This window comes from Ursus americanus, chromosome 9, assembly GCF_024610735.1.
Source record: "Ursus americanus isolate L20-20 chromosome 9, mUrsAme1.1.p, whole genome shotgun sequence".
Lineage (NCBI taxonomy): Eukaryota > Metazoa > Chordata > Mammalia > Carnivora > Ursidae > Ursus > Ursus americanus.
Window position 1 is genome coordinate 63,218,885 of NC_142135.1, and position 24,800 is coordinate 63,243,684.

The 24,800-nt window shown below is 35.1% G+C and overlaps 1 protein-coding gene across 3 annotated transcripts in view; it reads left to right on the plus strand.

Moving 5' to 3' along the window:
* The first annotated feature begins 631 nt into the window (after positions 1-631).
* The window catches only part of MYBL1 (MYB proto-oncogene like 1), a 38,415-nt gene continuing 14,246 nt past the window's right edge, over positions 632-24,800 (plus strand). For all 3 annotated transcript variants that reach the window (XM_045788999.2, XM_045789000.2, XM_087864854.1), the window contains exons 1-8: positions 632-1,073; positions 10,536-10,641; positions 10,972-11,043; positions 13,586-13,678; positions 15,006-15,226; positions 19,459-19,633; positions 21,826-21,900; positions 22,652-22,756. In XM_045788999.2, the coding sequence (XP_045644955.1) occupies positions 1,054-1,073; positions 10,536-10,641; positions 10,972-11,043; positions 13,586-13,678; positions 15,006-15,226; positions 19,459-19,633; positions 21,826-21,900; positions 22,652-22,756 (867 nt within the window). In that variant the 5' untranslated portion in view covers positions 632-1,053. The remainder of the gene's footprint in view (positions 1,074-10,535; positions 10,642-10,971; positions 11,044-13,585; positions 13,679-15,005; positions 15,227-19,458; positions 19,634-21,825; positions 21,901-22,651; positions 22,757-24,800) is intronic.

Consider the following 24,800-nt stretch of genomic DNA (forward strand, 5'->3'; position numbering starts at 1 on the left):
TCCAGCTAAAAACATTTTTCACCTGTCACTCCTGCTCATTCTTGATATTCGGTTTCCTACCACAGTCTTCGCTACTCCAGTAGCTCTGATGCCTGGGCAAAAAATAGCTTACATTTTTGCTTAAACAATAACGGCCGCGCAAATTTTATGGTTAGATTTGTCTCAAGTCGGAAGACCGCGCCTCCTAACTAATGAGGCGGGATACACACGAGGAGTAAGGCGCGGAGGAGCTGTGGCCGAAAGGAGGCTGCAGCGACGTGCCTTGGCGAAGCCGCCCAACCCCCAAGGACCGTGTCCGCGAACCCCGGGAAGTTTGGACTCGCGCCGCAGCTTCCGGACCCGCCTCTAGGCGAGCGCCGGAACTCGCTTTCCCAGCAAGCCCTGCGCGGTGCGGCGCTCGGCGCGCTCCGGGTCCTGTCAAGGCAAGACCCGCGAGCCCGCCCTGCGGCCCCACCCCCTGACTCCCAGCTCCTTCCCCGACTCCCGCGAGTTCCAGTCCCGACTTCCAGCTCCCCAGCCCCGCCCTCAGTCGCGCGCGCTCTCCCCGCCCCGCCCCCGTCCCCCCGCGTGCGGCCGCTACAGCCAATGAGGTTCGGGGCCGCGTGCGCAGATTCAAACGGCGGCTCTTGAGGGAGGCTGGGCGCGAGATTCGGCGGTGCGGACAAAACCCTGCAGGAGGCTGCGAGCCCTGCAGAGCTGCTCGCTGCGGGGTGAGGGCGGGGGTCGACGCCCGCCGCGGAGCTGAGCTGGGACCACTGCGTAGAGACTGAGAGGCGGCGGGAGGGGCCGGCGGAGTGCGGGAGCGCGCCTGCTGACATGTTGGGGGCATCCCTGACCGGGCCGGGCCGGGGCTAGGAGGGGCACTGCGGGCCGGGGGCGGGTCGCGGTCCGCCCCTCCGTCCTGCCCTGCCGGGGACGTGCGTTCCACTCTCGGTCGCTCGGAGAGGGAGCGAGGGAAGCGGCTGGAGGGTCGGGGACAAGGAGCGTTCGCTTGAGGCTGGAGGAGGCTGAACTGCGTCCCCGCCCAGCCCGCGCCTATGCGGTACTTGAAGGATGGCGAAGAGGTCGCGCAGGTGGGTGACATCCCTTTCACTCAGGCCTGTTGGCAGTGTCTCGGCTCAGATTCTTTTCGCTTTCCCAATGCTTCCCCATCAGGCCCTACCCAGCTGGGGTAGAGGTTTTCCTTCCCGCTGCCCCACAGCCTTTTCAGCCCGGCTGGCCCGATCGCAGCCGTGACGTGTGGAGAGTGGGGGACCACTGTGTTTAAGGCGCAGAAAGTGAGTAACAAATGCCCAGATTGCTCTAAGGAGTTGATCCTCCCCACAACGCACGTCCAAACTTCAGTCTCTCACGGCCACTTCTTGGTCGGAGTTTCTTGCCAGGTAAGTCTGCGCTTTCAGGGAGTACCCTACGCACGTAATAGTGCTCATGTGCAGCCCGGACGACTTGAAAATAGTGTTCAGAGAGATTCCTTTTTTTCTGAATTATTGTATCAGTTAAAGTAGGAACTCTGATAAACCTGCTCTGGGGCCCCTCTGCCATCTTTGCTACCTTGACAGGTATGGAAAGCCCTTTGAGGAATAGCTGAGGAGAGAGGACCTTTTTGATGTTTTCTGTAATTACCATTCCCATGTTCACAGCTTTATGTATATATTTTCAGTATCTTCTGCTGGGAAGTTGTTACACTGTTACTACCAGTAGCTTGTTCTTAAAACACTGTTTGATTCACTGATATTTTTAGTGCCCGTGTTTGGCTCTGTCTGTAACTAAGTGTTGCCCAGAGAGGTAGGGCATAATTTTTGTTGGAAAACTTGCTAGGAAGAATTTACTCATCTAATTTTTATTTATACGTTACTATAGTAGCTACACCTAAATTGTACGTAGTAACCACTTAGATGACAAAAAACGAGGTTGTCTTTTGTCAGTAGTATTAAATAAACCTGAAAATCTGTTTGGCAGGATTTCCAAGTGGTTTTGTTTATCTAGGTTCACAGGCTCAAAGCCTTAACTAGAGATGTATTTCCTAAGTTGAAATTTAGTACTAGGATTCATTCTTTGCTGATTTCTGTTAAAAATTGGCAATAACTGCACACAATATTTGTTGCTTTATTATTAATCATCTGTAAGGTATTTTTGCAGAAATCAGCATAAAATAAGTCCTTTTGAGACTTGTTTTGTGGCATCTACAGTGTAGGTAAACTCTTCAAGTGGAACAAATATACACATACACTCACATAAACCCAGCTCTCTAGAACAGGGTTTTCAACCTTGTCATTACTGATATATTGGATTAGATAATTCTTTGTAGTTGGGGGCTGCCCTATGCTTTGTAGTATGTTCAACAGCATCCCTGGCCTCTGTCCAGTAGATGCCAGTAACATCATTTCCCTGAGTTGTGACAATCAAATGTTTCCAGACATTACCAAATGTGGTTGAGGCGGGACAGAATCACCCAGGTGAGAATCACTGCTCTAATTAACTTCCTAATCTTCAGAAAAGATAGATATTAGAAACTCCTATAGTTATAATTACTGAGGTACTGGTTTAGGTCTTTTCTTGTGGAGTTTTAAATATACAAAATTTTTAAAATAAAATAACTTCATTAAGCAAAGTGACGGGTGACTATGTCAACTCAAAAACAGAAGTTTGTTTATATTCATTGTGTGGCATTATCTACCTATCAGTACTGATGTTAATCTTATTTGAAAGAGTGTCTTAGCTAATGCTACCATCATTTTGTTATGGTTAGACATGGATGCTTGAATGTCAGAACCGTGTCTTCTAATTGATTTTGTCTGTTCATTTCATAGTTTTGGTATGTTTCATAATAATAGACTAAGAAAGGAGAAGTGATTTAATGACTAATTTGCCTGTGTACGTTACTTTCTTTTATTCACAATACTATGAGCATTGAAATCTAATTTTACTGTTCACTTTTGTTCCTTGTCAGCTGTATGAATTAAGGTATATTATAGAATAATTTAAAAAGTCATAAGGCCGGAGTATTTAAATGTGGTGGGGTGAAGCTATGCTCCCTATGGGAGTATAGAGGTAGAGGATGTGGTGAGAAATTATCATCTCTAAATGGTGTATTTCTTAGGGTATTTCTATACTTAAAATGTGCTTCATGCTCTAAATTATATTTCTTGTATATGAAATATGTCTTATTTATCTTAGAAGATAATAGAATGTGAAATGTTTTGAAGAAGAAATTATTGGACAAAGTCTGGTCACATGCCTCTTGGCTAAATGTCTTAATAAATATGAACCTAATTTATAGTTGAGAAAGGAAATAATTTAGTCAATTTAAGATCTCTGCTATACAACTAAGTATTTGAGTGAAAACTACTATAGTTTGCTGCATACAAGTTTTGCATAAGACTATGGGCATAAATCCTGTAATATACTTTTTTCTGTATGATATGGAAAAAAAAGTTAAAAAACTGTTACCTCAGGTTGAAACAACTGGAGGATGTTGGCTCTTTTGATTTTTGTTTAAGATAGCTGTAGTATCTCTGATCTAGATTTACATAAAGGAAAAGGCTCATTTAGTGTTGTGACTTTAAATAGTTTTAGATCTCACTGGGGGGTTTTAATGATATAATTTACAGGCAATACCAAAATTGGTATATGTTATTAACATGTATTTGATTTTTAAGCATATTTATGTATTGAGTAATTAATTTTAGTTTTTAAAAGCTAGATCTACCCTTAAAAATAAAAATTTAAAAATGTCATTTAGAAGCTAGCAGACCTATTTAAGTAGTAACAGATTCAGGTATTTACACTTGGAGACTGGTGACTGCACTAAACTAGAAAGGTAAAAGCAGCTTTTGCGTTGGAAAATGTTTTTCAGTGGGTTATGTTTGTGTATGGGAAGCAATTTTACTGTGTTATTTCCAGCAAAATGAGTGTTATGGGTGAAAGAATACTGAAAATGAGAACTCATTTTTTAATTAGCTTTGTCATTAACTAGCAATATTGTTTTAGAAAAGCCAGTAAACTCTATATCCCAGTTTTTAAGTCTGTTAATCTAGGGATTTGGATTTTAGGATCTGCAAGGTAACTTCTAGATTTAATATATATCCTGTTTTGAACCCCTTTGTAATCATCTTTGCTCATTTAAAAATATACACACTAATGGAATAAAATAGAAAAGTTCAGTCATTATTTTTATTAGTAGGTACGTAGAATTTCTTTCAGTATTGCTATTAATACTGGTCAAATGAAGTCAAATTTGTCTTACCATGATGATGCTAGTTTGCAGTCCAGGTTTGGAAATAAAATATTCATGTATGCAGTACATAATATTAACCACCGGGTGGCCTGATTTCACTTTTTTAAATCAACCTGGTAAATTTTCATACCTTGAATTCAATTGGACTTAAAAAAAAATGTACAATTACTCTTGTCAAGACAGTTTAAAATAAAGGTGTAATTTTGGATTTTGATAAAAATTTCAGATTTGATGCAGTTTGTGCCTTAAAATACGATCAAGTTGAAGTGATTTTATTAGAGCAAATTTGATAGAACTATTGATATTTCTTTAATTTTGAAACAGTGATTCTTTTCAAATAAAAGCAAATCCTAAAAAATTCTCAGATTCTTCCTTTCAATAACTCATTTTACTCTTTTTAGGTGGAATAATTAATATCCTTTAAAATTGAACTTCTCCCTAAATGTTTTATCTTAATATAGTCAAGTATGAATAGTTTGTGTATTATTTCACAGGGTAAGTTATGACTGTACCATCCTATTAACTTACACCCAGTGTAAAGTTTCTCTTAACCATTTTCCTGGCCTAATGAGTCATAGTGTGTGTGTGTGTGTGTGTGTGTGTGTGTGTGTGTGTACGCGCTTCATTTTGCTGTTTCATAATCACCCTAATCACTTTGTTCATTCATAATCTAAAAAAACACTTTTCATTTGAATGTAGTGCTTAGTTTATATATTAGGCAGTTATAGAATAAATATTTTCTTTGACTTAAAAAATAAAACTGGCAGAGTAATTCTGGTTACCAAGTCCTGGATGAAGATTCAGAAACCAAATTCCTTTTCTATTTTTGCTTTGTGACTGGAGAAATAATCTCACCTATTTTTGCTGTCTTCTAGATCAGTCATCGTAGGCTAAAAATGACTTATTTATGTAGTAAGGAGCTGATTTATTTAGTTATTATATATTATCATCATTGCTATAATATAAAAATGCTAAAAGATGATATTAAAAGGCAGAAAAATAGAACAGATTTGTTTTGGTGGTGAAAGTGGAATATTGGTGAGATTATCTGTGGGGTTTTATCCCTTCTCTTTCTTCTTAGCAAATTGTACACATTCTCAGGCATCTTTCTATTGTAGATAATGATATTGATAATTTTCTAGGATCTTATTCTGTCACACTTATTTAAAAGTTACATCATTCTTTCAACAATTACTTAACCAAGTATGCTAAAACTAAGAAGTAGCTAGGTGGATAGACTCCAGGAAAGTCCCAGTGGTGGAGAGCTGATTCTAAGAATTCTACTTTAATCTTCCCTCATACTCACCCACTCAAAAAACCCAGCTTCCTGAACATTGACTGGGGTGTATAACTCTCTGAAACTGATGACCATGCTGATGCAAAACAGAGAATGAAACCTCATGTAGAAATAGAAATTTCTCACAAATCAAGCATGTGGTTAAAAAATAAGGCCGAATTTTAAAGTTGAACAAGTTTTCAGGAAAATTACTCCTTGGAAACTAGTCTTTTGACCAAAGTAACATCTTTGGATTCATGTCCTTAACTTTTAAAATAATTTGATAAGAACCTACAGTGAATTTTGTACAGATTAGATGTGATGTAGATTTTTTTTTGAACACTCAAGATTTATATAGTCAAGTCCCCAAATTAAACATTGTTTTGATCTAGAAATAACCTAATTTTTAAAAGCCGTCTCAAATATGCTATTTGAAAGCTGTTGGGATCTGAGGGGAGGGAGAAAGAGGGGAGCCTGTGAAAAGCACAACTGAGGGCTGTTTGGGATGGCAGGAAGTGGTAATGTTGCTGGGGACAGTTCTAGGAAAGGTTAAGCAATATTAGTAGACACCCCAAAGAACCCGTTCTGCACTGAATATTTTGTTTGTTTCAGCAGGTTATGCTTCTTAAAATTCTACCATTTGGAGGTGCATTTGGATTTTGAAAGTCCTTTTTAATAAATGGGAATGCCTCCCTTCTAGAGGTATTTTCATCTGTTAAAAAAACGTTTTCTCTCTCATACCCACTTGAGATCAGCTATATTGAGGGAGGTGGAAGTTTTCATTGGGTTGGAAGAGGGTGAGGTAATTTTGGAATACAGAGTACTTGGAGGAGGTAAAAGAGTAAGGAAGAAGATCATTCACTGATCATTAATTTTACAAATATTACAGGTACTGTGCTTGGTGCCGATAGGTGAATGTACCAGATATGGTCTTTGCATTCCTGAACTTACTACTTGTTTGGGAAGGTTGGCATATGTGATAAGCATTAAAAAGGAAAGGTAGATGCCACGAGCACATACAAGTTGAACAGAAAGCCTCAATATGGTATTTTTTCTGATTTGGTAGCCTTCTTAGAAATTTATTAAGTCATTGGATCCTGAACCATCTCCATTTTAACTATTTAATCTTGGCTAATCAGGTGGATATTTCTGATAGCTGAAGATGGCAGCAAATAACAGGTATTTCTTTATTTAAACTTGTGTATTTTCAGATTAGTTCAACAAAACAAGCATAGGACTGGCAGATTATTGTTACAAATAGATACTGGCTTTAGGGAGAGAGCATTGGAGTGTTGAAATGCATTGAGCTGAAGGAGATATAGGTAGGAGAGTTGGGGATCTTAGTGTGTTGCTTGGTTAGATATGAAGAACTTTGGTCCTGTGGCGGGTGCGGGGGGGGCCAGGCTTGCTCAGTTGGTAGAACATGTGACTCTTGATCTCAGGGTTACGAGTTCAACTCCCATATTGGGCATGGAGCCTTCTTAAAAAAAAAGTAATAATTGGTCCTATAGGATTGACAAATCAAGGGAAATCAGAAGTTCCTGCAAAGGATCTATAGACAGTACATATTAAATCTGGGCCTTCATGTTTCAGTTTTGTAATAATTAAACTATATGTAGATATTGGGAACTACCCACATGTTCTTAAATATATTACATTAAAGTTAAATCATCAAACTTTAGCTGTTTGAAATCAGAGTGGATTTTTGGAAAAGAGTTGAATCTAGTAAAGCAGAAATAATCTTGAATATTGTTGGGCAGTCAGCCTATGCACGTAATACCAATATTGAGCTACCCTTCTGTGCCATGTGCTGTATGAGGTGTTTTATATGTTTTTTCATTTAATTTTATCCTTAAACACTATAAAGTGGGTGGTATTACACTTATTACCCTTATTTCGCAAACAGGGAAACTAAAGCCCTAAGAGGTTAATATGTCCATGGATGCAAAGTAAGTAGTTAAGTTATAACTAGAACCTTGTTCTGATTTCAAAATGTACTTCAGGTTTGTCTTTGATATCTTCCAGCTTCTTGATATCCTCTTCCCTATTTTTCTAGTATGTGGTAGTATACTGGTTAAATAGTGAATTTTGGAGTTCAGTCATGCTACATTTGGCATAATTGTAGGCAAGAAGTTACTTTTCTAAGTCAAAGTCTCCCTTTTCTGTAAAGTGGGAATAGTAATATTTCCCTCTTGGGGTTGTTGTGGGGTTTTAAGACAGAAATTTCAGAGACTACCTAATGTCTGGTACTTAGAAAGTTTAAATAAATATTAGCTCTTTTTATTTTCAGATGCTCATGACTGTATTCAGTCCTTTAACTACTCAAAATCCTCTAATTCAGTTTATCATAAAGACCTGCCCTCTTCTCTGAGACTTCATGTTCTCATGGCTTTAATTGTTTTCTGTATGCTGGTGATTGCCAAAACTGTGTGTCTACCCTAGCCCTCTTATCTTCCAAGGTCTGTTCTGCCCAATAGAATAGCCCATCCCCACATGTTGCTACTGAGCTCTTGAAATGTGGTTAGTCTGAATTGCAATGTACTCTAACTATAAAATACACACTAGATTTTGAAGACTTTAGTAAGTAAAAAAGGAAAGTAAACTAGTATATGATTATGTTGAGTATGTGTTGAAGTGGTAATTTTTTAATATATTGGGTTAAATAATTAACATTATTTTGACCTGTTTCTATTTTTTAAATGTGGCTACCAGGAAATTACATATGTGGCTGTGTTATATTTCTATCGGACAGTGCTGTTCAAGATATATTCACTTGTATATTTCTCAAGTGCCTTGAAACAAGCTAGTCCAAAACTGCCTACTCTCCCCATTCTCTCCTCCCTCTCAAAGGTCTGTTTTTCCTTCTATTCTTTATCTCAGCAGATAGCTCTGTTTATGCTCCCAAAGTCAGAAGTTTTGGAGGCATCTTTGATTCCTTGCAAAATCCTCTTGTTTCTACCTTTTTATTATTTATTTATTTATTTATTTATTTATTTATTTATTTATTTATTTTAAAGATTTTATTTATTTGACAGAGAGACAGCCAGCGAGAGAGGGAACACAAGCAGGGGGAGTGGGAGAGGAAGAAGCAGGCTCCTAGCGGAGGAGCCTGATGTGGGGCTCGATCCCAGAGCACCGGGATCACGCCGTGAGCTGAAGGCAGAAGCTTAACGACTGCACCACCCAGGCGCCCCTCTACCTTTTTAATATCTCTGTTTCAACATGCTTCTTTCCTTTGCCACTATTATTACCTTAGTTGGTTTATTCTTTTATGGTTTTTTGATTTTTGTTACATTTAGATCTCTTCTACTTTAAGGATATAGAAAGATGGAATTCTGTCCTATTTTTTAAATAGTACTATTACAGTTTCAGTTTTTAAAATGTAAAATAGTTGCTTTATCTGAAGTTTTTTATTTTAAAGTAGGACTCAAGCTTTATTTTTAAAAATAGCTACCCTGTGTCTTACCATTTATTGAAAAGTCCTTTTTTACCCCACTGATTTAGTATGTTACTGTTACAATTTGCCACATTCCCATTTGGGTTTGATTTTTTTTCTTTCTTTTTTTTTTTTTTTTTAAAGATTTTATTTATTTATTCGACAGAGATAGAGACAGCCAGCGAGAGAGGGAACACAAGCAGGGGGAGGGGGAGAGGAAGAAGCAGGCTCCTAGCGGAGGAGCCCGACGTGGGGCTCGATCCCATAACGCCGGGATCATGCCCTGAGCCAAAGGCAGACGCTCAACCGCTGTGCCACCCAGGTGCCCCTGATTTTTTTTTTCTGAATGTTCTGTTCTCATCCATTGACCTGTGTATCTGTTCATATGCCAGTACTATTCTGTTTTGTTTCTCTACAGTATGTTTTCATACTGGGTAGTCCTAATTGTTTATTTTTCCATATGAACTATAGAATCAGCATATCTAAGTCACCCTGAAAATCTTTTTTTTTTTTTTTAATTTTATTTATTTATTTGACAGAGAGGCGGGGAGAGAGGAAGAGCACACAAGCAGGGGTAGTGGCAGGCAGAGGGAGAGGGCAAAGCAGGCTCCCTGCTGATCAGGGAGCCCGATGCTGGGCTGGATACCAGGACCCTGGATCATGACCTGAGCCGAAGGCAGATGCTTAACTGACTGAGCCACCCAGTCTCCCCTCCCTCTGAAAATCTAATGGTATTTTTATTCATTAAATTTATGAATTAGGGGCACGTGGGTGGCTCAGTCAGTTAAGTGTTCCACTCTTGATCTCAGCTCAGGTCTTGATCCCACGGACATGAGTTTGAATTCTGCATTGGACTCCACATTGGGTGTGGAACCTACTTTAAAAAAAATTAAAAAATTATGAATAAATTTAGGGAGAATGAACATCTGTAATATTGTTTTCCTATCCAGGAATGAATGGGGTCTGAATGTTTTTCCATTTGTTCAAGTCTAATGTATCTTACAATAGTGTTTCATTGTTTACCTTGATCTTTTATATTCAGATTATTTTTACATATTATAATTTTGTTGTTGTTGGTAATGCTGATGAATCATTTCTTCCATTGTTTCTTTTAACTGGATGTGACTGTGTTTTGTATTTTACCGTTAACATTGTCAGGCTCTAATAATTTCTTACTTGGGTTATTGTAAAAGATTAGTAATTGATCTTCCTTCCTACATTTCTCCACATTCCTGCCAGTGATTTTTCTGAAACACGAGATATTTGTCTTTCCCTTAGTTAAAATCCTTTAACTCTTTAGGATAAAGGTCAAATAAAGAATAAAAGTCAAACTCTTTAGCATGACATAGAGGTTATCACTTGACCCCTGGTGGCATATCATTTCTCTGGTGTCAATAAGAATGATAGCTATTCTCAATTGTATGACTCTTAATTTTTTGTATTTTGAATAATCTAATTGGATGTATGTCTGTTAGTCTGAGTGGCTTCTTCAGTCATACCTGTACACAGTTTCAAAGATTGAATTCACAAATTTACATAAAATTCTTGATTTCACAATTGTGGGGTTTTTGTTTTTTTTTTTTTAGTGAGGATGAGGATGATGACCTTCAGTATGCTGATCATGATTATGAAGTACCGCAACAAAAAGGATTGAAAAAACTCTGGAACAGAGTAAAATGGACAAGAGATGAGGTAATTATGTGATAAGGTTTACTAACTTCATACTTGCATTTACTTGTTAATAAGAATATTTAATAAAGATATTGAAAAGCAAAACATGAGAAAAGTTATTCATCAACTAATGTGCACATATTTTTCTTCCACCCAGAGGTGTGAATAGCGGTGTGATGTTGAGACTGACAGAAACAGTAGAGTAAATGGGAGAGCTTGTATTATAGTGGCTGGTCCTTCTACAGATGGCTGTCAGATATGACATGAAAGAATTGGAGAGTTATTTATATTTAGGAATAGAGGAATAGGTGGGGGAAGAAAGCTTTCTAATTTTCATTCCTGTTTTAATAGGATGATAAGTTAAAGAAGTTGGTTGAACAACATGGAACTGATGATTGGACTCTAATTGCTAGTCATCTTCAAGTAAGTGAACTATTATATTTCTAACATAGATGATAAAGGTCATTGGATTAAATTTGTTGTTTTTCAAAAATGTGTCTTCGTTACTTTAGACTTAGGTTTCTGTTCTAAAAAACATCTCTGTTGTTCTGATCTTTCTGTAGTGGCCAAAGGTCAGAAAGTCTGATTTTCTAATAATTAGTTTATACAGGGGCCTAAAAAGATTACTAATCTAAAATGAAAATGATGCTAAGTTTAGTTAGGGTTTTATAAATATTTGTTGATAAATGTTAAAAACATTTGAAAGGAGTTAAATACATTGATATCTTTTGGCAGCTGATCAATAAAATCAGAAAAAGATCTTTTGAAAAGTTTGTCATCTAATGTTTGCATTTTAAGGTGTTATTGATTTTTAAAGGAATTATACTTAATTGTTCATCATACTATTCACATACTATTCATTAGTATGTAATTTTATAATTTACAAAGTGTTTTTGTGTATGTTCTTTTGTTCCTTACTACATTAAAGGTAGCAAGACAAAATATTCATATTTGAATTTCTGTTTTGACTCTGATGGGTTTCAGAAACCAGGTTACCTATGCTCTTTCTATATTGTTATGATGCTTTTCGACATAACCTGAAAATTGAGACCAGATAATGGAAAGAGCATAAGGTTTGGATTCAGTCTAAATTATATTCAACTGTCAGCTCTATTAGCTGTTTGGTCTTAGAAAAATTACTTAATCTCTTTGATTTTCAGCTTCCTTATCTATAACATGTAAGTAATAGTACTGTTTTTGTAGTATTATTGTGAGAATTAGAAATAACATATATAGGATTTTGGCACATTTCCTGACATTTAGCAGGTATTCAATAAATGGAAGCTAAATTAGAAAAGTTATTTATATTAGCTTTCTCAGTTTAACTTCAATGATCTAGTCGCAAATGAAGGGAACAGAGAAATGCTACAAGGACATACAGGAACTGCCTGATTATTTTGAAGAAAATGAAAGCCTTAAAATGGATCAGTGTTGATGTTTAGAAGCCATAAATGAAGAAAATCAGCTTAAATAAACATAATTTGAAGTCCATCAGGCACAGAGACAGCCATTGGTATACAGCATTATCCATAATCCTGTATATGAACTAATATTTTTGTAAACTCTGAATCAGTCATGAAGTTAAGTGTTTTGTTATTATTATATATTATTATTATATGTAAGAGTTACTAGGTCATGAATTGACTAAGGCTTCATTTGTTAATGATTTTTGGAATTTGAGATGTTTCTATCATTAGGTTTTCTTATCCTGGTAAATTCATTTTCCTTTTAAGCTTCAACACTTAAATAATTTAACTGATATGTAATGCACATCTTTCATATAGATGTATTTAGTTTTTTCTTGATAACTTGGAGGTCATCATTTATAAAAATCCTATAAATACTGTGCAGTGGTCTAGGACTGCCTTTAGGGGTTTTTAAATTGTATAAAGTTAGATTAAGTACTGGTGTATTATATGAATTTAGATTGCTATGCTATTTGAGTTCACATGTCTGCTTTGTTTAGTTTTCTGTTTACTCCCTTTTATTCCTCAATCTTAGCTACATTTCTTTATGACAGTATCTGTGTTAAATAGCTTTGCATCTTGCAATGTTATAAGGCACACTGTAAGGATACATACTTATAAATTAAAATAATATATGTAGTCTAAGCTCTGCCAAAGGCTTTAATTTAAAAAGGAATCGAGACACAGGCATGTAAGGTAAATATTACAGTTTAAGGTGGGTTTTTTTTTTGTGTGTGTGTTTTTTTTTTTTTAATTTGAGAGTGAGAGCAGGCACGAGTTGGAGAGAGGGCCAGAGGGAGAGGGAAAAGCAGGCTCCTTGCTGAGCAGGGAGCCCTAGGACAGGGGCTGATCCCAGCACTCTGAGACCACTACCTGAGCCAAGGGTAGATGCTTAACTTGACTGAGCCACAGAGGTGCCCCAATAAATATTACAGTTTAAAGAATTTTTTTTAAGATTTTATTTTTTTGAGACAGAGCACAGAGGGAGAGTGCACGCAGGTAATGGCATTCAGCCTCAGGGCTACGTGAGGAGCTGGGAGAGATCTCTAGTGAGTGAGTCCAGGATAAGAGCCCAAAAGAGGGGTGAAGGGAGAAGGCATTCCAGAGGGACTCCAAAAGCCACTTCTGACATGTTTGCCCATGGCCAGCCTGTTTGAATCCACCTTCCCACCTAACCCCACATTTCTATTTTTTTTTTTAAAGATTTTGTTTATTTATTTAAGAGAGAGGGAGAGAACAAGCAGGGGGAGGGGCAGAGGGAGAGGGAGAAACAGAAGAAGACTCCCCGATGAACAGGGAGCCCAATGTGAGGCTTGATCCCAGGACCCTGGGATTATGACCTGAGCCGAAGGCAGATGCTTAACCGACTGAGTCACCCAGCACCCCCAGGTTAAAGAATGTTATTGAATACATTATTCTTGAAGACTTTCTTTTTGAGTTTAGGTTGACTTGCTTCCTGGAAGACAATTGTTCAATAATAAAATCATTAATTCTTTCAGAATCGTTCGGATTTTCAGTGCCAGCATCGATGGCAGAAAGTTTTAAATCCAGAACTGATAAAGGGTCCCTGGACTAAAGAAGAAGATCAGAGGGTAACGTGTTCATATTCTTTATTCTGACTATGTAGGTGGACTGGTTTTTTTTCTTCCTAATGTATTGTTTTGTCACAAAGAATATGTTTAAGTCACGTTGATTTTGTCCTTTGGGTGCTGCTTTTAGCAGAATTGAAAGTTGAGTGTCTTGAAATGTAGTTTTTCTGAATTGAGTCAAATCAAGTCTAAATATATATAGCTTTTTCTTTCTGAGAGTTTGGTTTGCAGAAGGAAAAATGCCATCAGCTTAGTCATCTTATTTAGAGCTTAAGTTAGCAACATTTAGGGGATAGCTTCTTGTTGAAAATTGAGTTAACATTTTAAAAACAATTTAATTTTTATTTTTATTTTATCTGATAACATGATGTGTAAGAAAGTCATTCTTAACCATCCCTCTTGACCTATAATGAGCCCTAAAATTAGATAGATACCAGAGCATCGTGTTTCTAAAGGATTGGATAATTTAAAAACTAAGGTAATTCTTTGTGTTATTAAAGTCTGAGGAGAATAGGAATATTGCTGCCCTCCACTAGGAATTGCCCTTTATTTCATGTTCTTTATGGCAGAAACGTTAATGTAGCTGGGGAATTAGAGCATGTTTCTTCCCATGCCAAAAAAAAAAAAAAAAAAAAAAAAGTTCACTAGGCTCAGAACTGATCTGGTTTACCTGATGACCAGTGATAGGTTTTAATGTGAGAAAGGAAGAAATGAGAAAATAAATTTGTAGATCTTTCCTGCTTTCAAACTGATTTATTTGGCTTTCAGCTGAAGCTTTTTTTTTTTAAAGGATACAAGAGTAGAAAATCTCTAAGTCTCAATATCTTTACTGTTATTTTAAATTAATTTTCAACGAAAACAATTTAATTTACAGTTCACTTTAATTAGCACCTTGTATTTTAGATAAGTTTGTACTTTTGTACTTGGCAAATGATGAATGAGTACTAGTAAAATTGTTGTTGTGGTTTGGATTTAATGCATTAAAAATAGTATTCTTGAGTTATGTTTTAAAATTCTGTCAAGGTAATGCTTTTTTTAATTGAGGTATAATTGACATGTAACACTATTAGTTTCAGGTGTACCACATAATGACTTGCTATTTGTATATATTGCTAAATGATCACAATGAGTCTGGTTAACATCTGTCACCATATATAGGTGCAAAAACTTTTTTTTCCTGTGATGAGAATTTTTAAGATCTCTCTAGCAGCTTTCAGATGTGCATTACAGTATTGTCAACTATAGTCGCCATGTTGTACATTACATCCCCATGAGTTACTTATTTTTAAAAAGATAATGCTTTTTTAAACTTTGTTTTTCTGTTTCTTAGGTTATTGAATTAGTTCAGAAATATGGGCCAAAAAGATGGTCTTTAATTGCAAAACATTTGAAAGGAAGAATAGGCAAGCAGTGTAGAGAAAGATGGCATAATCATCTGAATCCTGAGGTAAAGAAATCTTCCTGGACAGAAGAGGAGGACAGGATCATCTATGAAGCACATAAGCGGTTGGGAAATCGTTGGGCAGAAATTGCCAAACTACTTCCTGGAAGGTGCCTATATAAACATATATACATTTTCCTGTACTTAAACTTGATCTTTATTAAGTTGCTATTAAATATGTTTGCAAGTATCCCCATGATTTCTATTTATAATTGAAATTTAGACAGACAATCCTTTGGGCCTATTTGTAATAAATTTTGTGTAAGGGATAGAATTACTTTTTAATGAAATATTTTATAGCAGTAATTTGTGCAGTAAAATGATAGGCCTTTAGATTACGTGAATGGTTAATATACTCCCCAGATTGTTTACATGTCAATGCCAGTCAGGCAGACCTTCTTTGTACAAACCTGGTTGGAATGGAATCAAAATTGAAGAGATTTCTTTCATCTTGGATTCTATCCACAAGACCAGAGAATAGCAAATACATTGGCTGAAATAAACTACGGAAGTTCATTAGAGAAAATTCAGTTCTTAATTATGGTATGATTCAAATCATGGGAGTAGTGTATATATCCAGGTGGCTAAAATACAGAATTTCCCTCAGGGGAAGTGTTATGCTCCTGCATACTATAAGTATACTATAAGTATACTATACCTTGCACTGGTTCAAATGTTTCCTGATTGTAGTACAGTAGACCAGCAACCTTGGGAAAATCCATACCTCACTCAGAAGGTATGCATGTTTTTTTATTTCTGTAGTCTCTGTATGGTATTTCATAGTTTATAAAATGCTTTTACCTATATACTTAATTTTCATATACTAATGAAATATGCAAAGCAAACAATGCTATCTTTTTTTATAAAGGTAAGGAAGTTAAAGCTTTGTGTTTTTTTATGCAGGTTACTGAACCAGGTTTAGGAACTTCTCATGTTTTAGGTCTTTTATATATCTTTTTACTGTCCATTGAAGCTAGCCTTAATATAAAGTGCTGTAACATTTTATGTAGGTAGTCAGTTCTCAGTAAATGTTTGTATATTTTATGAAGGATGGAATTTATACTACAACTAACTGTGGGTGGAAGGTTTCCATTTTTATAAAGGGAACTTTAGGTAAAAAGGGAGCCAGTGAACTCTTTCCAACATAGGTATTCTAATTAGTGAAAAAATATTGGGATTCTCTAACTTGTGATTTGCTTTTCTTGACCATGTTTGTTCCTGGCTTTTAGGCCTTTGCCCTTTCTATTCTCTTTATCTGGAATGCTCTTTTTCTCTCTTCTTGTATGGCAGGTTCATTGTTGCCATTCAGTCTTAGCTTACTGTTACCTACAGAGGCCTTCCTGCACCACCTATCAAATTACCCTAGTTACTTATTTTTCTTATCCTACTTTAATGATCTGCATAGCACTGATGCTTTTCTTTGCTTTTTTCCAATCAAAGTGTTTTTGATATGTAATACTATATTATTTTTAGGTATACAACATGGCGATTTAACATATAAATTTTTAAGTGATCACCAAGCTTAATCTCGCTACTGTCTGTTACCATACAAAATTATTACATATTATTAACTATATTCCCTGTGCTGTACATTGTATCCCCATGTCTTATTTATTTTATAGCTGGGAGTTTGTACTTTTAATCTCCTTCCTCTATTTTGCCCACCCCTCAACCTCCCTCCCCTCTGGCAACCACCACATTGTTCTTGGTATCCATGAGTCATTCTATTCTGTTTTGTTTTTTAGATTCCACAGATAAGTGAAATCCTATGGTATATATCTTTGTCTGACTTTTTTCACTTAGCATGATACCATCTAGGTCCATCTATGTTGTTGTAAATGACAAGATTTCATTCTTTTTTATGGCTGAGTAATGTTCAATTGTATGCATATACCACATCTTTTTCTATTCATCTATCAGTGGCCACTTGGGTTGGTTCCATATTTGGCTGTAAATAATGCTGCAGTGAACATGGGTGTGCATATATCTTTGTATTAGCGTTTTTGAGGTTTTCTTTTTAGATAAATTCCCAGAAATGGAATTACTGGATCATATGGTAGTTTTAATTTTTTTTTTTTTTAAGATTTTATTTATTTATTCGACAGGATAGAGACAGCCAGCGAGAGACGGAACACAAGCAGGGGGGAGTGGGAGAGGAAGAAGCAGGCTCATAGCAGAGGAGTCTGATGTGGGGCTCGATCCCATAACGCCGGCATCACGCCCTGAGCCGAAGGCAGACGCTTAACCACTGTGCCACCCAGGCGCCCCGGTAGTTTTAATTTTTTGAGGAAACTTCATACCGTTTTCCATGGTGGCTGTAACTTTTTGCATTCCCACCGAAAGTTCATGAGGGTTCTTTTTTCTCTACATCCCTGCCAACGCTTGTTTTTTCTTGTCTTTTTTGATAGAAGCCGTTCTGACCTGCATGAGGTGATAAGGCATTGTGGTTTCGATTTGCATTTCCCTGATGATTAGTGAGCATCTTTTTAAGTCTATTAGCCATTTGTATGCCTTCTTTGGAGAAATGTCTCTTCATGTTCTCTCCCCATTTAAAAAAATTTTTTTATATTGAGTTGTAGGAGTTCTTTATATAGATGTTAACCCCCTGTTAGTTATATCATTTGCAAATATCTCCTCCCATTCAGTAGGTTGCCTTTTTGTTTTATGGATGGTTTTCTTCACTGTGTAAAAGCTTTTTAGTTTGATAGAGTGCTTTTTGTTTTTGTTGCCCTCATCTGACAGAGTCAGGAAAATACTGCTTAGACCAATGTCCAAGACCTAACTGCGTGTTTTCTTTGAGTAGTTTTGTGGTTTCTAGTCTTATATTTAAGTCTTTAATCTATTTTGAATTTATTTTTGTATATTGTAGAAGAAAGTGGTCCAGTTTCATCCTTCCATGTAGCTGTCCTGTTTTCCCAGCACCATTTATTGATAAGACTGTCTTTTCCTCATTGCATGTTCTTGCCTCATTTGTTGAAGATTAATTGACTGTATAAGCATGGGTTTATTTCTGGACTCTATTCCAATCCTTTGATCTATGTTTCTGTTTTGTGTCATTACCATACGGTTTCGATTACTATCATTTTGTTGTATAGCTTGAAATCTGGGAGTGTGATACTTCCAGCTTTGTTCTTCTCTCCCAAGATTGCTTTGGTTAATCGGGGCCTTTTGTGGGTCTGTACAAATTTTAGGATTATTTGTTCTAGCTCTATGAAAAATACCATTGGTATTTGGTAGAGATTGTATTGAATCTGTAGATTGCTTTTTGTAGTATGAACATTTTAATAATTCTTCCAGTCTATAAGCATAGTATATCTTTCCATTTATTTGTGCCGTCTTAAGTTTCTTTCATCAGTGTCTTACAGTTTTCAGAGTACAGGTCTTTCACCTCCTTGATAAATTTATTCCTAGGTGTTATATTCTATTTGATGCAATTGTGAATGGTATTGTTTTCTTAATTTCTTTTTGATAGTTTGTTATTAGGGTATTAGAAACACAACAGATTTCTGTATACTGATTTTGTATCCTGCAACTTCACTGAATTCACTTATTCTAATGGTTTTGGTAGATTCTTTAGGGGTTTTTTTATATATAGTTATGTCATCAGCAAATAGTGACAGTTTTACTTCTTTTCAAATTTGGATGCCTTTTATTTATTTTTCTTGTCTGATTGCTGTGGCCAGGACTTCCAAAACTATGTTGAATAAAAGTGGCAAGAATGGGCATCCTTGTCTTGTTCCTGACCTTAGAGGAAGAGCTTTCAGCTTTTCACCATAGAGTATGATGTTAGCTGTGGGTTTGTCATGTATGGCCTTTATTATGTTGAGATATGTTTCCTCCGTACCCACTTTGTTGAGAGTTTTTATCATAAATGGATGTTGAATTTTATCAAATACTTTTTCTGCATCTATTGAGATGATATAATTTTTATCCTTTATTTTGATAATATGGTGTTGATTGATTTTGTAGATATTGAACCATCCTTGTATCCTAAGAATAAATCCCAATTGATCATGGTATATGATCTTTTTATGTATTGTTGAATTCAGTTTGTGCTGATGTGTTTTTTTCTTATTTAATTTTTTGTTTTTCTATTCCCTCCTTCCATTTTGCCACACTTTCAATGAGAATGTAAGCCTCATGACAGCAGGGACTTTCTCATCACTGCTATATCTCCACTGTTTAGAACTGTGTCGGACTGACAGACAGTTTATCTTTGAATTGAGAAAGTATCTAGTATCATTATTTGTAAAAAATTTTTTGAGCACTTTATACACTTTATACAGTGTTAAATTTGTGGAATCCTCTTTTTCTTTTTAAATTATATACTTTCATTTCTTAGGACTGATAATTCTATCAAAAATCACTGGAATTCTACCATGAGAAGAAAAGTGGAACAGGAGGGCTACTTACAAGATGGAATAAAATCAGAACGATCCTCATCTAAACTTCAACACAAACCTTGTGCGACTATGGACCATTTGCAAACCCAGAATCAGTTTTACATACCTGTTCAGGCACATATTTTTAATACCTTTATTATTTAAAAGATTTCTTTAGTTGTTATACGGGAGGATGTTTGGTTTCTTAATACGACAGATACAACATATATTAAGGGGAATAGACATTTAAATTTCCAAACTGAAAAAAAAATTGCCATAACTAGCTGTTAAACCATTAGTGGAAGTTTATCTCTACTTATTTTGATTGATAAATATTTTGGAAACAAACTCATTAAAATGTTTCCTTTTATATGTAATTTTTATATTATCTAGTTAAGAAACTTAGTATGTACGTTTCCTAATGCTATCATTCTTTGAATCTTCATTTATGATTCAAAGCTTATGGTCATCTGTGCTTTAACATCCATTGTAGTTTCCTTTTAAAAATATTTTGTGTAATTGTAGTAGTGCTTATCTCTAAGAGGTAAGTGTGTATAAAATGGTTTTAAGAAGAAAATAGTCAAAATCCATTCATCATTTTGGGAGGTGTGGTAGATAATTAATTGGTTCTTTGATGGCACTCAACTTGGTTCTTTGATGGCACTCAACTTTGCTTTTCTCCATAGTAACCAACTAAGTGATGTTAGTCTTTGTTTAGACAGGTTCATTAGAGATTCCCCAAGCTCATGATAGGGCAAGCTCTATTTTCCTTACAGTGCATTTTCTTCTCTGCAAGAAATTAGTTTAGGAGTTTTCATAAGGTTTGTTTTATATTTTTCTGTCTGCCTGTCTGTCATACCATTTTTCATGTTGAGCAGTTCTTGGTTCCTGTCACATAAAATGTAAAGATTAAGTCAGGACTTAATAACAGTGTCTACCAAAAGATAAAATTTGTCTGGGTGTTAAAAATCTGTGGTAAGTATGCACAGATTTGATTTGAATTTACCTCATTAAATAAACATTATTTTTTGGACATAATTTTAAAAGAACCATTTTAAAAAAGTAATGACCTCTTAATTTACAAATAGGAAAACATGTGAAGACGGTATAGTTTTCTGCTGATACGCAAATACCTTAAGGTTTTTATTGTCTGTTTCTTTACATTTTTCTTTAGAGTCCTAGATTTCAGCAGCATAAACTGAAACATTCTTCTGTCTTAGAAAGGTTATCATTTAAATTTATTTTTTTAACTCATAGAAACATAGTTTTAAAAATTATTTGGGGTCAAGGGAGTATTTAATAGTCTCAATCAAAATATATTGGAAAATAAGGATATTTCTTGTACTTTAAGAATTGTTTATTATACTTTTAATAATACTTGAAAGATTTATGCATTCATAATTCAACTCACTTAAACTACTAAAAAAATCATTCTAATTTTGACTTGAAAGAAAAAAATGAAGTACTGTCACAGATTTAAATGCAAAATTTGAGAAAGATAAGGTTCTAATTCATTGAAAGTTTAGTGATAACATACAAATCAAGTATTGTGAAAGTTAAGTTCTATGTTAGTAGTTATGTATGGTGATTCTGCATCAGATAGTGATTTAGGTAGGCCATCATGGAAAATAAACAATTTCTTATTTATATTTATTATATTTTTAGGTTTTTAAAAATATCTTCTCATGTGTCTTTCCACCATTGCACACTAAAGTTGCAATTCTTATTACAGATGCTTTAAAAAAGAAAATAATTCTTACTCTGTTGTCAGAGTATTAAAAAGCACATGAGTGATTCTGACTTTCTCTAAGACAAATAATAGAAGAAGCCTCTGTTTTCATATCTTTTTACACAGAGATTGGCATGGGGTGGTGGTAGGAGCAGGAGGTATGAATTTTGAAAAACTTGCTTTAGTCTCTGTCTTTGTGAGTGCTTCATATGGACCAACCCCTTCGTCTGAAAGATAAGAACACAATTACTTTGTCTTCTCCCAGAGATAGAGCAGTCCTTCTAACAGCAGATTAAAAAAATAATTTGGTGGATATTGTAGATACTAGACTGATTGGCTGAAAAGTATTTGCTAAGTAATTCTTGTATTTCATCCAGGAGAAGATAGGTCTTTCCTATGAGTTACTTTTCATTAGTAGATTCTAAGAACAAGATGTAGTTATTAGAAACTATTATATAAATGAATTTTCAAAGTTAACAGAGATACTTTATGAGTTTTTAATGCTGATATTTTGTCAAGAGTTTTTATGCTTTGCCTCAGATTTTAAAAATTTATATAGTGCTATATGTATGATACTAATATTTTAATTACTTTTTAGATCCCGGGCTATCAGTATGTATCACCTGAAGGCAATTGTGTAGAACATGTTCAGACTTCTTCTGCATTTATTCAGGTAACTTTTTATTTATAGGAAAACAAAGGAAACATATTTGAAAGTCACTTTCAAACATATATTTGAAAGTCTAATAGTTGTATTTCCTCATTCATAAAACTAGGACAAAAACACTACTATCTGTTTCATTTACTCTGAGTATTATAACACTAAAGGAGAAAGGTTATAAATGGGTTTGAGAAATATAATCTGTACAAATGTAAGGTGGTTGACAACACCAGTAGGGTGGTCCTTTCATTTCTCCAACTTAAAGAATTCAGGTTGTGAATGGACATATTTTTCTTAAATTGGATAGTATGTGCATACATATGATTTAGTAAAACAGACTCCAGACATAAATTTCTAAATTAATATAGATGATACAGTGTAAGTTTTTTAATGCATTTGTTTGTTTATTTTTTTTAGTTTTTTTTAATGCATTTGAATTTCCTAATTCTAGGGGCATCTGGCTGGCTCAGTCGATAGAGCATGTGACTTGATCTCGGGGTCATGAGTTTGAGCCCCACGTTGGGGGTAGAGCTTACTTCAAAAAATAAAATAATAAAACAAATTTCCCAAATCTTTTCTGTTAAATTGAAAATATTTAGACACCAGAGAGATTGATATTGAGCATTTGGGATTTAGTTGTATTAAGCTTTATTGGAGAAAATAGATTTTATGTTGCATAGAAGATAAAAATTAGAACACTACTATGTATAATAAAACAATTGTTTAAGTAGTGTGTCTTTCTCTTTTATTTAACTTACTTTAGCCACCCTTCATTGATGAAGATCCTGATAAGGAAAAAAAAATAAAGGAACTTGAGTTGCTTCTTATGTCAGCTGAGAATGAAGTTAGAAGAAAGCGAATTTCATCGGTGAGAAATAAGCTTAAGTGTTTAGATTTTATTAGAATCCTTTATGTGCTTTTATAGTTTTCATTAGCATTGACTTTCATATACTAATACATGGAAAATATATTCAGGATGACTTCAGATTTTAATGTGGCCTAAAAATGTATTTTCTAATTTGCAATGTTCAGGTTGCCTGATTTTGATATACAACTCTTTGAATATATTTTACAATGTTCTGTATTAAGATGCGTCTTGAGTTGTAAATGTCAAGCAGACTTAAGGTATGATCTTCAATATATATGTATTTGTGAAAATGATGTGTGGTTTAGATTAGGCTTTGCTTTTATTATGATTTTTGGCTCTGCTTTTATTTTAGGCATTCCTTGTAATGAGGGCTTTAATAGAAAAAAGTTTGAAAAATAAAGAATTTAATAGATGTGTAGTGATTTATGTGTTTCAAAATTACTTTTATTCTGTCCTTGAGCATTTTTTCCTATTTATTATGAATACAAATTTGGTAAATCGGAAAAAAATAATAACTTAAAAAATATAGGGAAAGGGAACATTTAAATTTTATGTTCTTTGAAGAAATTTTTATATGAATATTGGGTTTGGTTGCCACATGTAAAAACTACTGTCTGGAATTTGGTCGATGGGAACAATTAGGAGTATTAAATTATGATAAATGGTATTCATTCTGGCTAAGTTAGATGGGCTATGTTAAGTGGATTAAAAGAAGAAAAGCTTATACTTAAATGGCAATTTTAAGTTTAATATCCTGAGATTTTTTTGCATTTAGGAAAGGGTTATTCTTGGTTTGTGGCTTAATGAGGGGACTGTCCATTCAGGGCGATTGGGAATGTACAAAATTACTTAATAGAATAATGCGAGTTCTTGAAATAGTGTTATGAGGCAACTGGTGATGTCTTTATACCATTTAAAACAGTGTTAATAAAAACAACATTTGTTAACTGTAACAGACAAGATGCATGCCATAGGAAGCATAGTTTTTGTTTTGAAACTGCAAAAACCATGGACAAATAGGAAAACCTGAAGGGCATTTATTTTAAAATTAGTTTTGGTTTTATTAAGAAATAAATAGTCACAGAGAGTCCACATTTCTAGATAATTATATCATGTTTAAACCATTTTTGATTTTTTTGATAGTGTCTATCATTTTTAATTTAAAAGGAAGCTATAACTAGCTTCTAAAAGAAATGGCATTTTGCATGAAAATGAAGAAAGCTATTAATTTTTTTTTAGAACTTATTAATCTAAAATCCACTCTCGTAAAGATCTGGTTGGAGATTCTAGATTCTAGGGGGAAGTTGCTACACCCAGTGGAGTAGAGTCCATACACGTATAAAATATTTATTCTTAAAAATTATTTCATAATAATTATTGTCATTTGACTGAGTATCCATTATGTTTGACCATTACAGATGTGTTTTATGTATTCTTAATAATCCTTATATTAACCCTGAAGTAGGTGGTTTGTTGTTAGAAATTTATATTCAGGTGAGTCTGAATGCAGCCCTGCGGCTTTTCCTCTGGGCTGAGTCACCTTTTTGAATCTTTTTCCCACCTCCAAATTTAATTGAAATGCATATGGTTTGGAACCTATCTCCAGAAAGTGATTGTAACCTCAGAAGTTGGCTATGCTAATAAAATAAAAGTGCTTTAATTTCTTTTATTTTGGAGGAACTTTAAAATAGGTGGAACTTATTTTACAACAATGTTGGAAATTTTTTTCAGCTTACTTGAAACTTAACATTTTTGTTATTGTGACTCTCTAGCACATTTTTTTTAAATAATAGGTACCATTTATTGAGTACTTCCTATAAACAGTACAATGTGCTTTCTAAAATATGGTAGCTACTAGCCCCATTTAATTTTAAGTGAAATTTAAAAATTCAGTTCCTCAGTTATGCTAATCACATTTTGGTTGCTCATATGGCTAGTGGCTCTCATAGTGAGCAGTATCAGATGTAAGAACATTTTCATCACCTCTGAGAGTTCTGTTGGACAGAGCTATATACTTTACATATTTTCCCCAAGTTTTATTGAG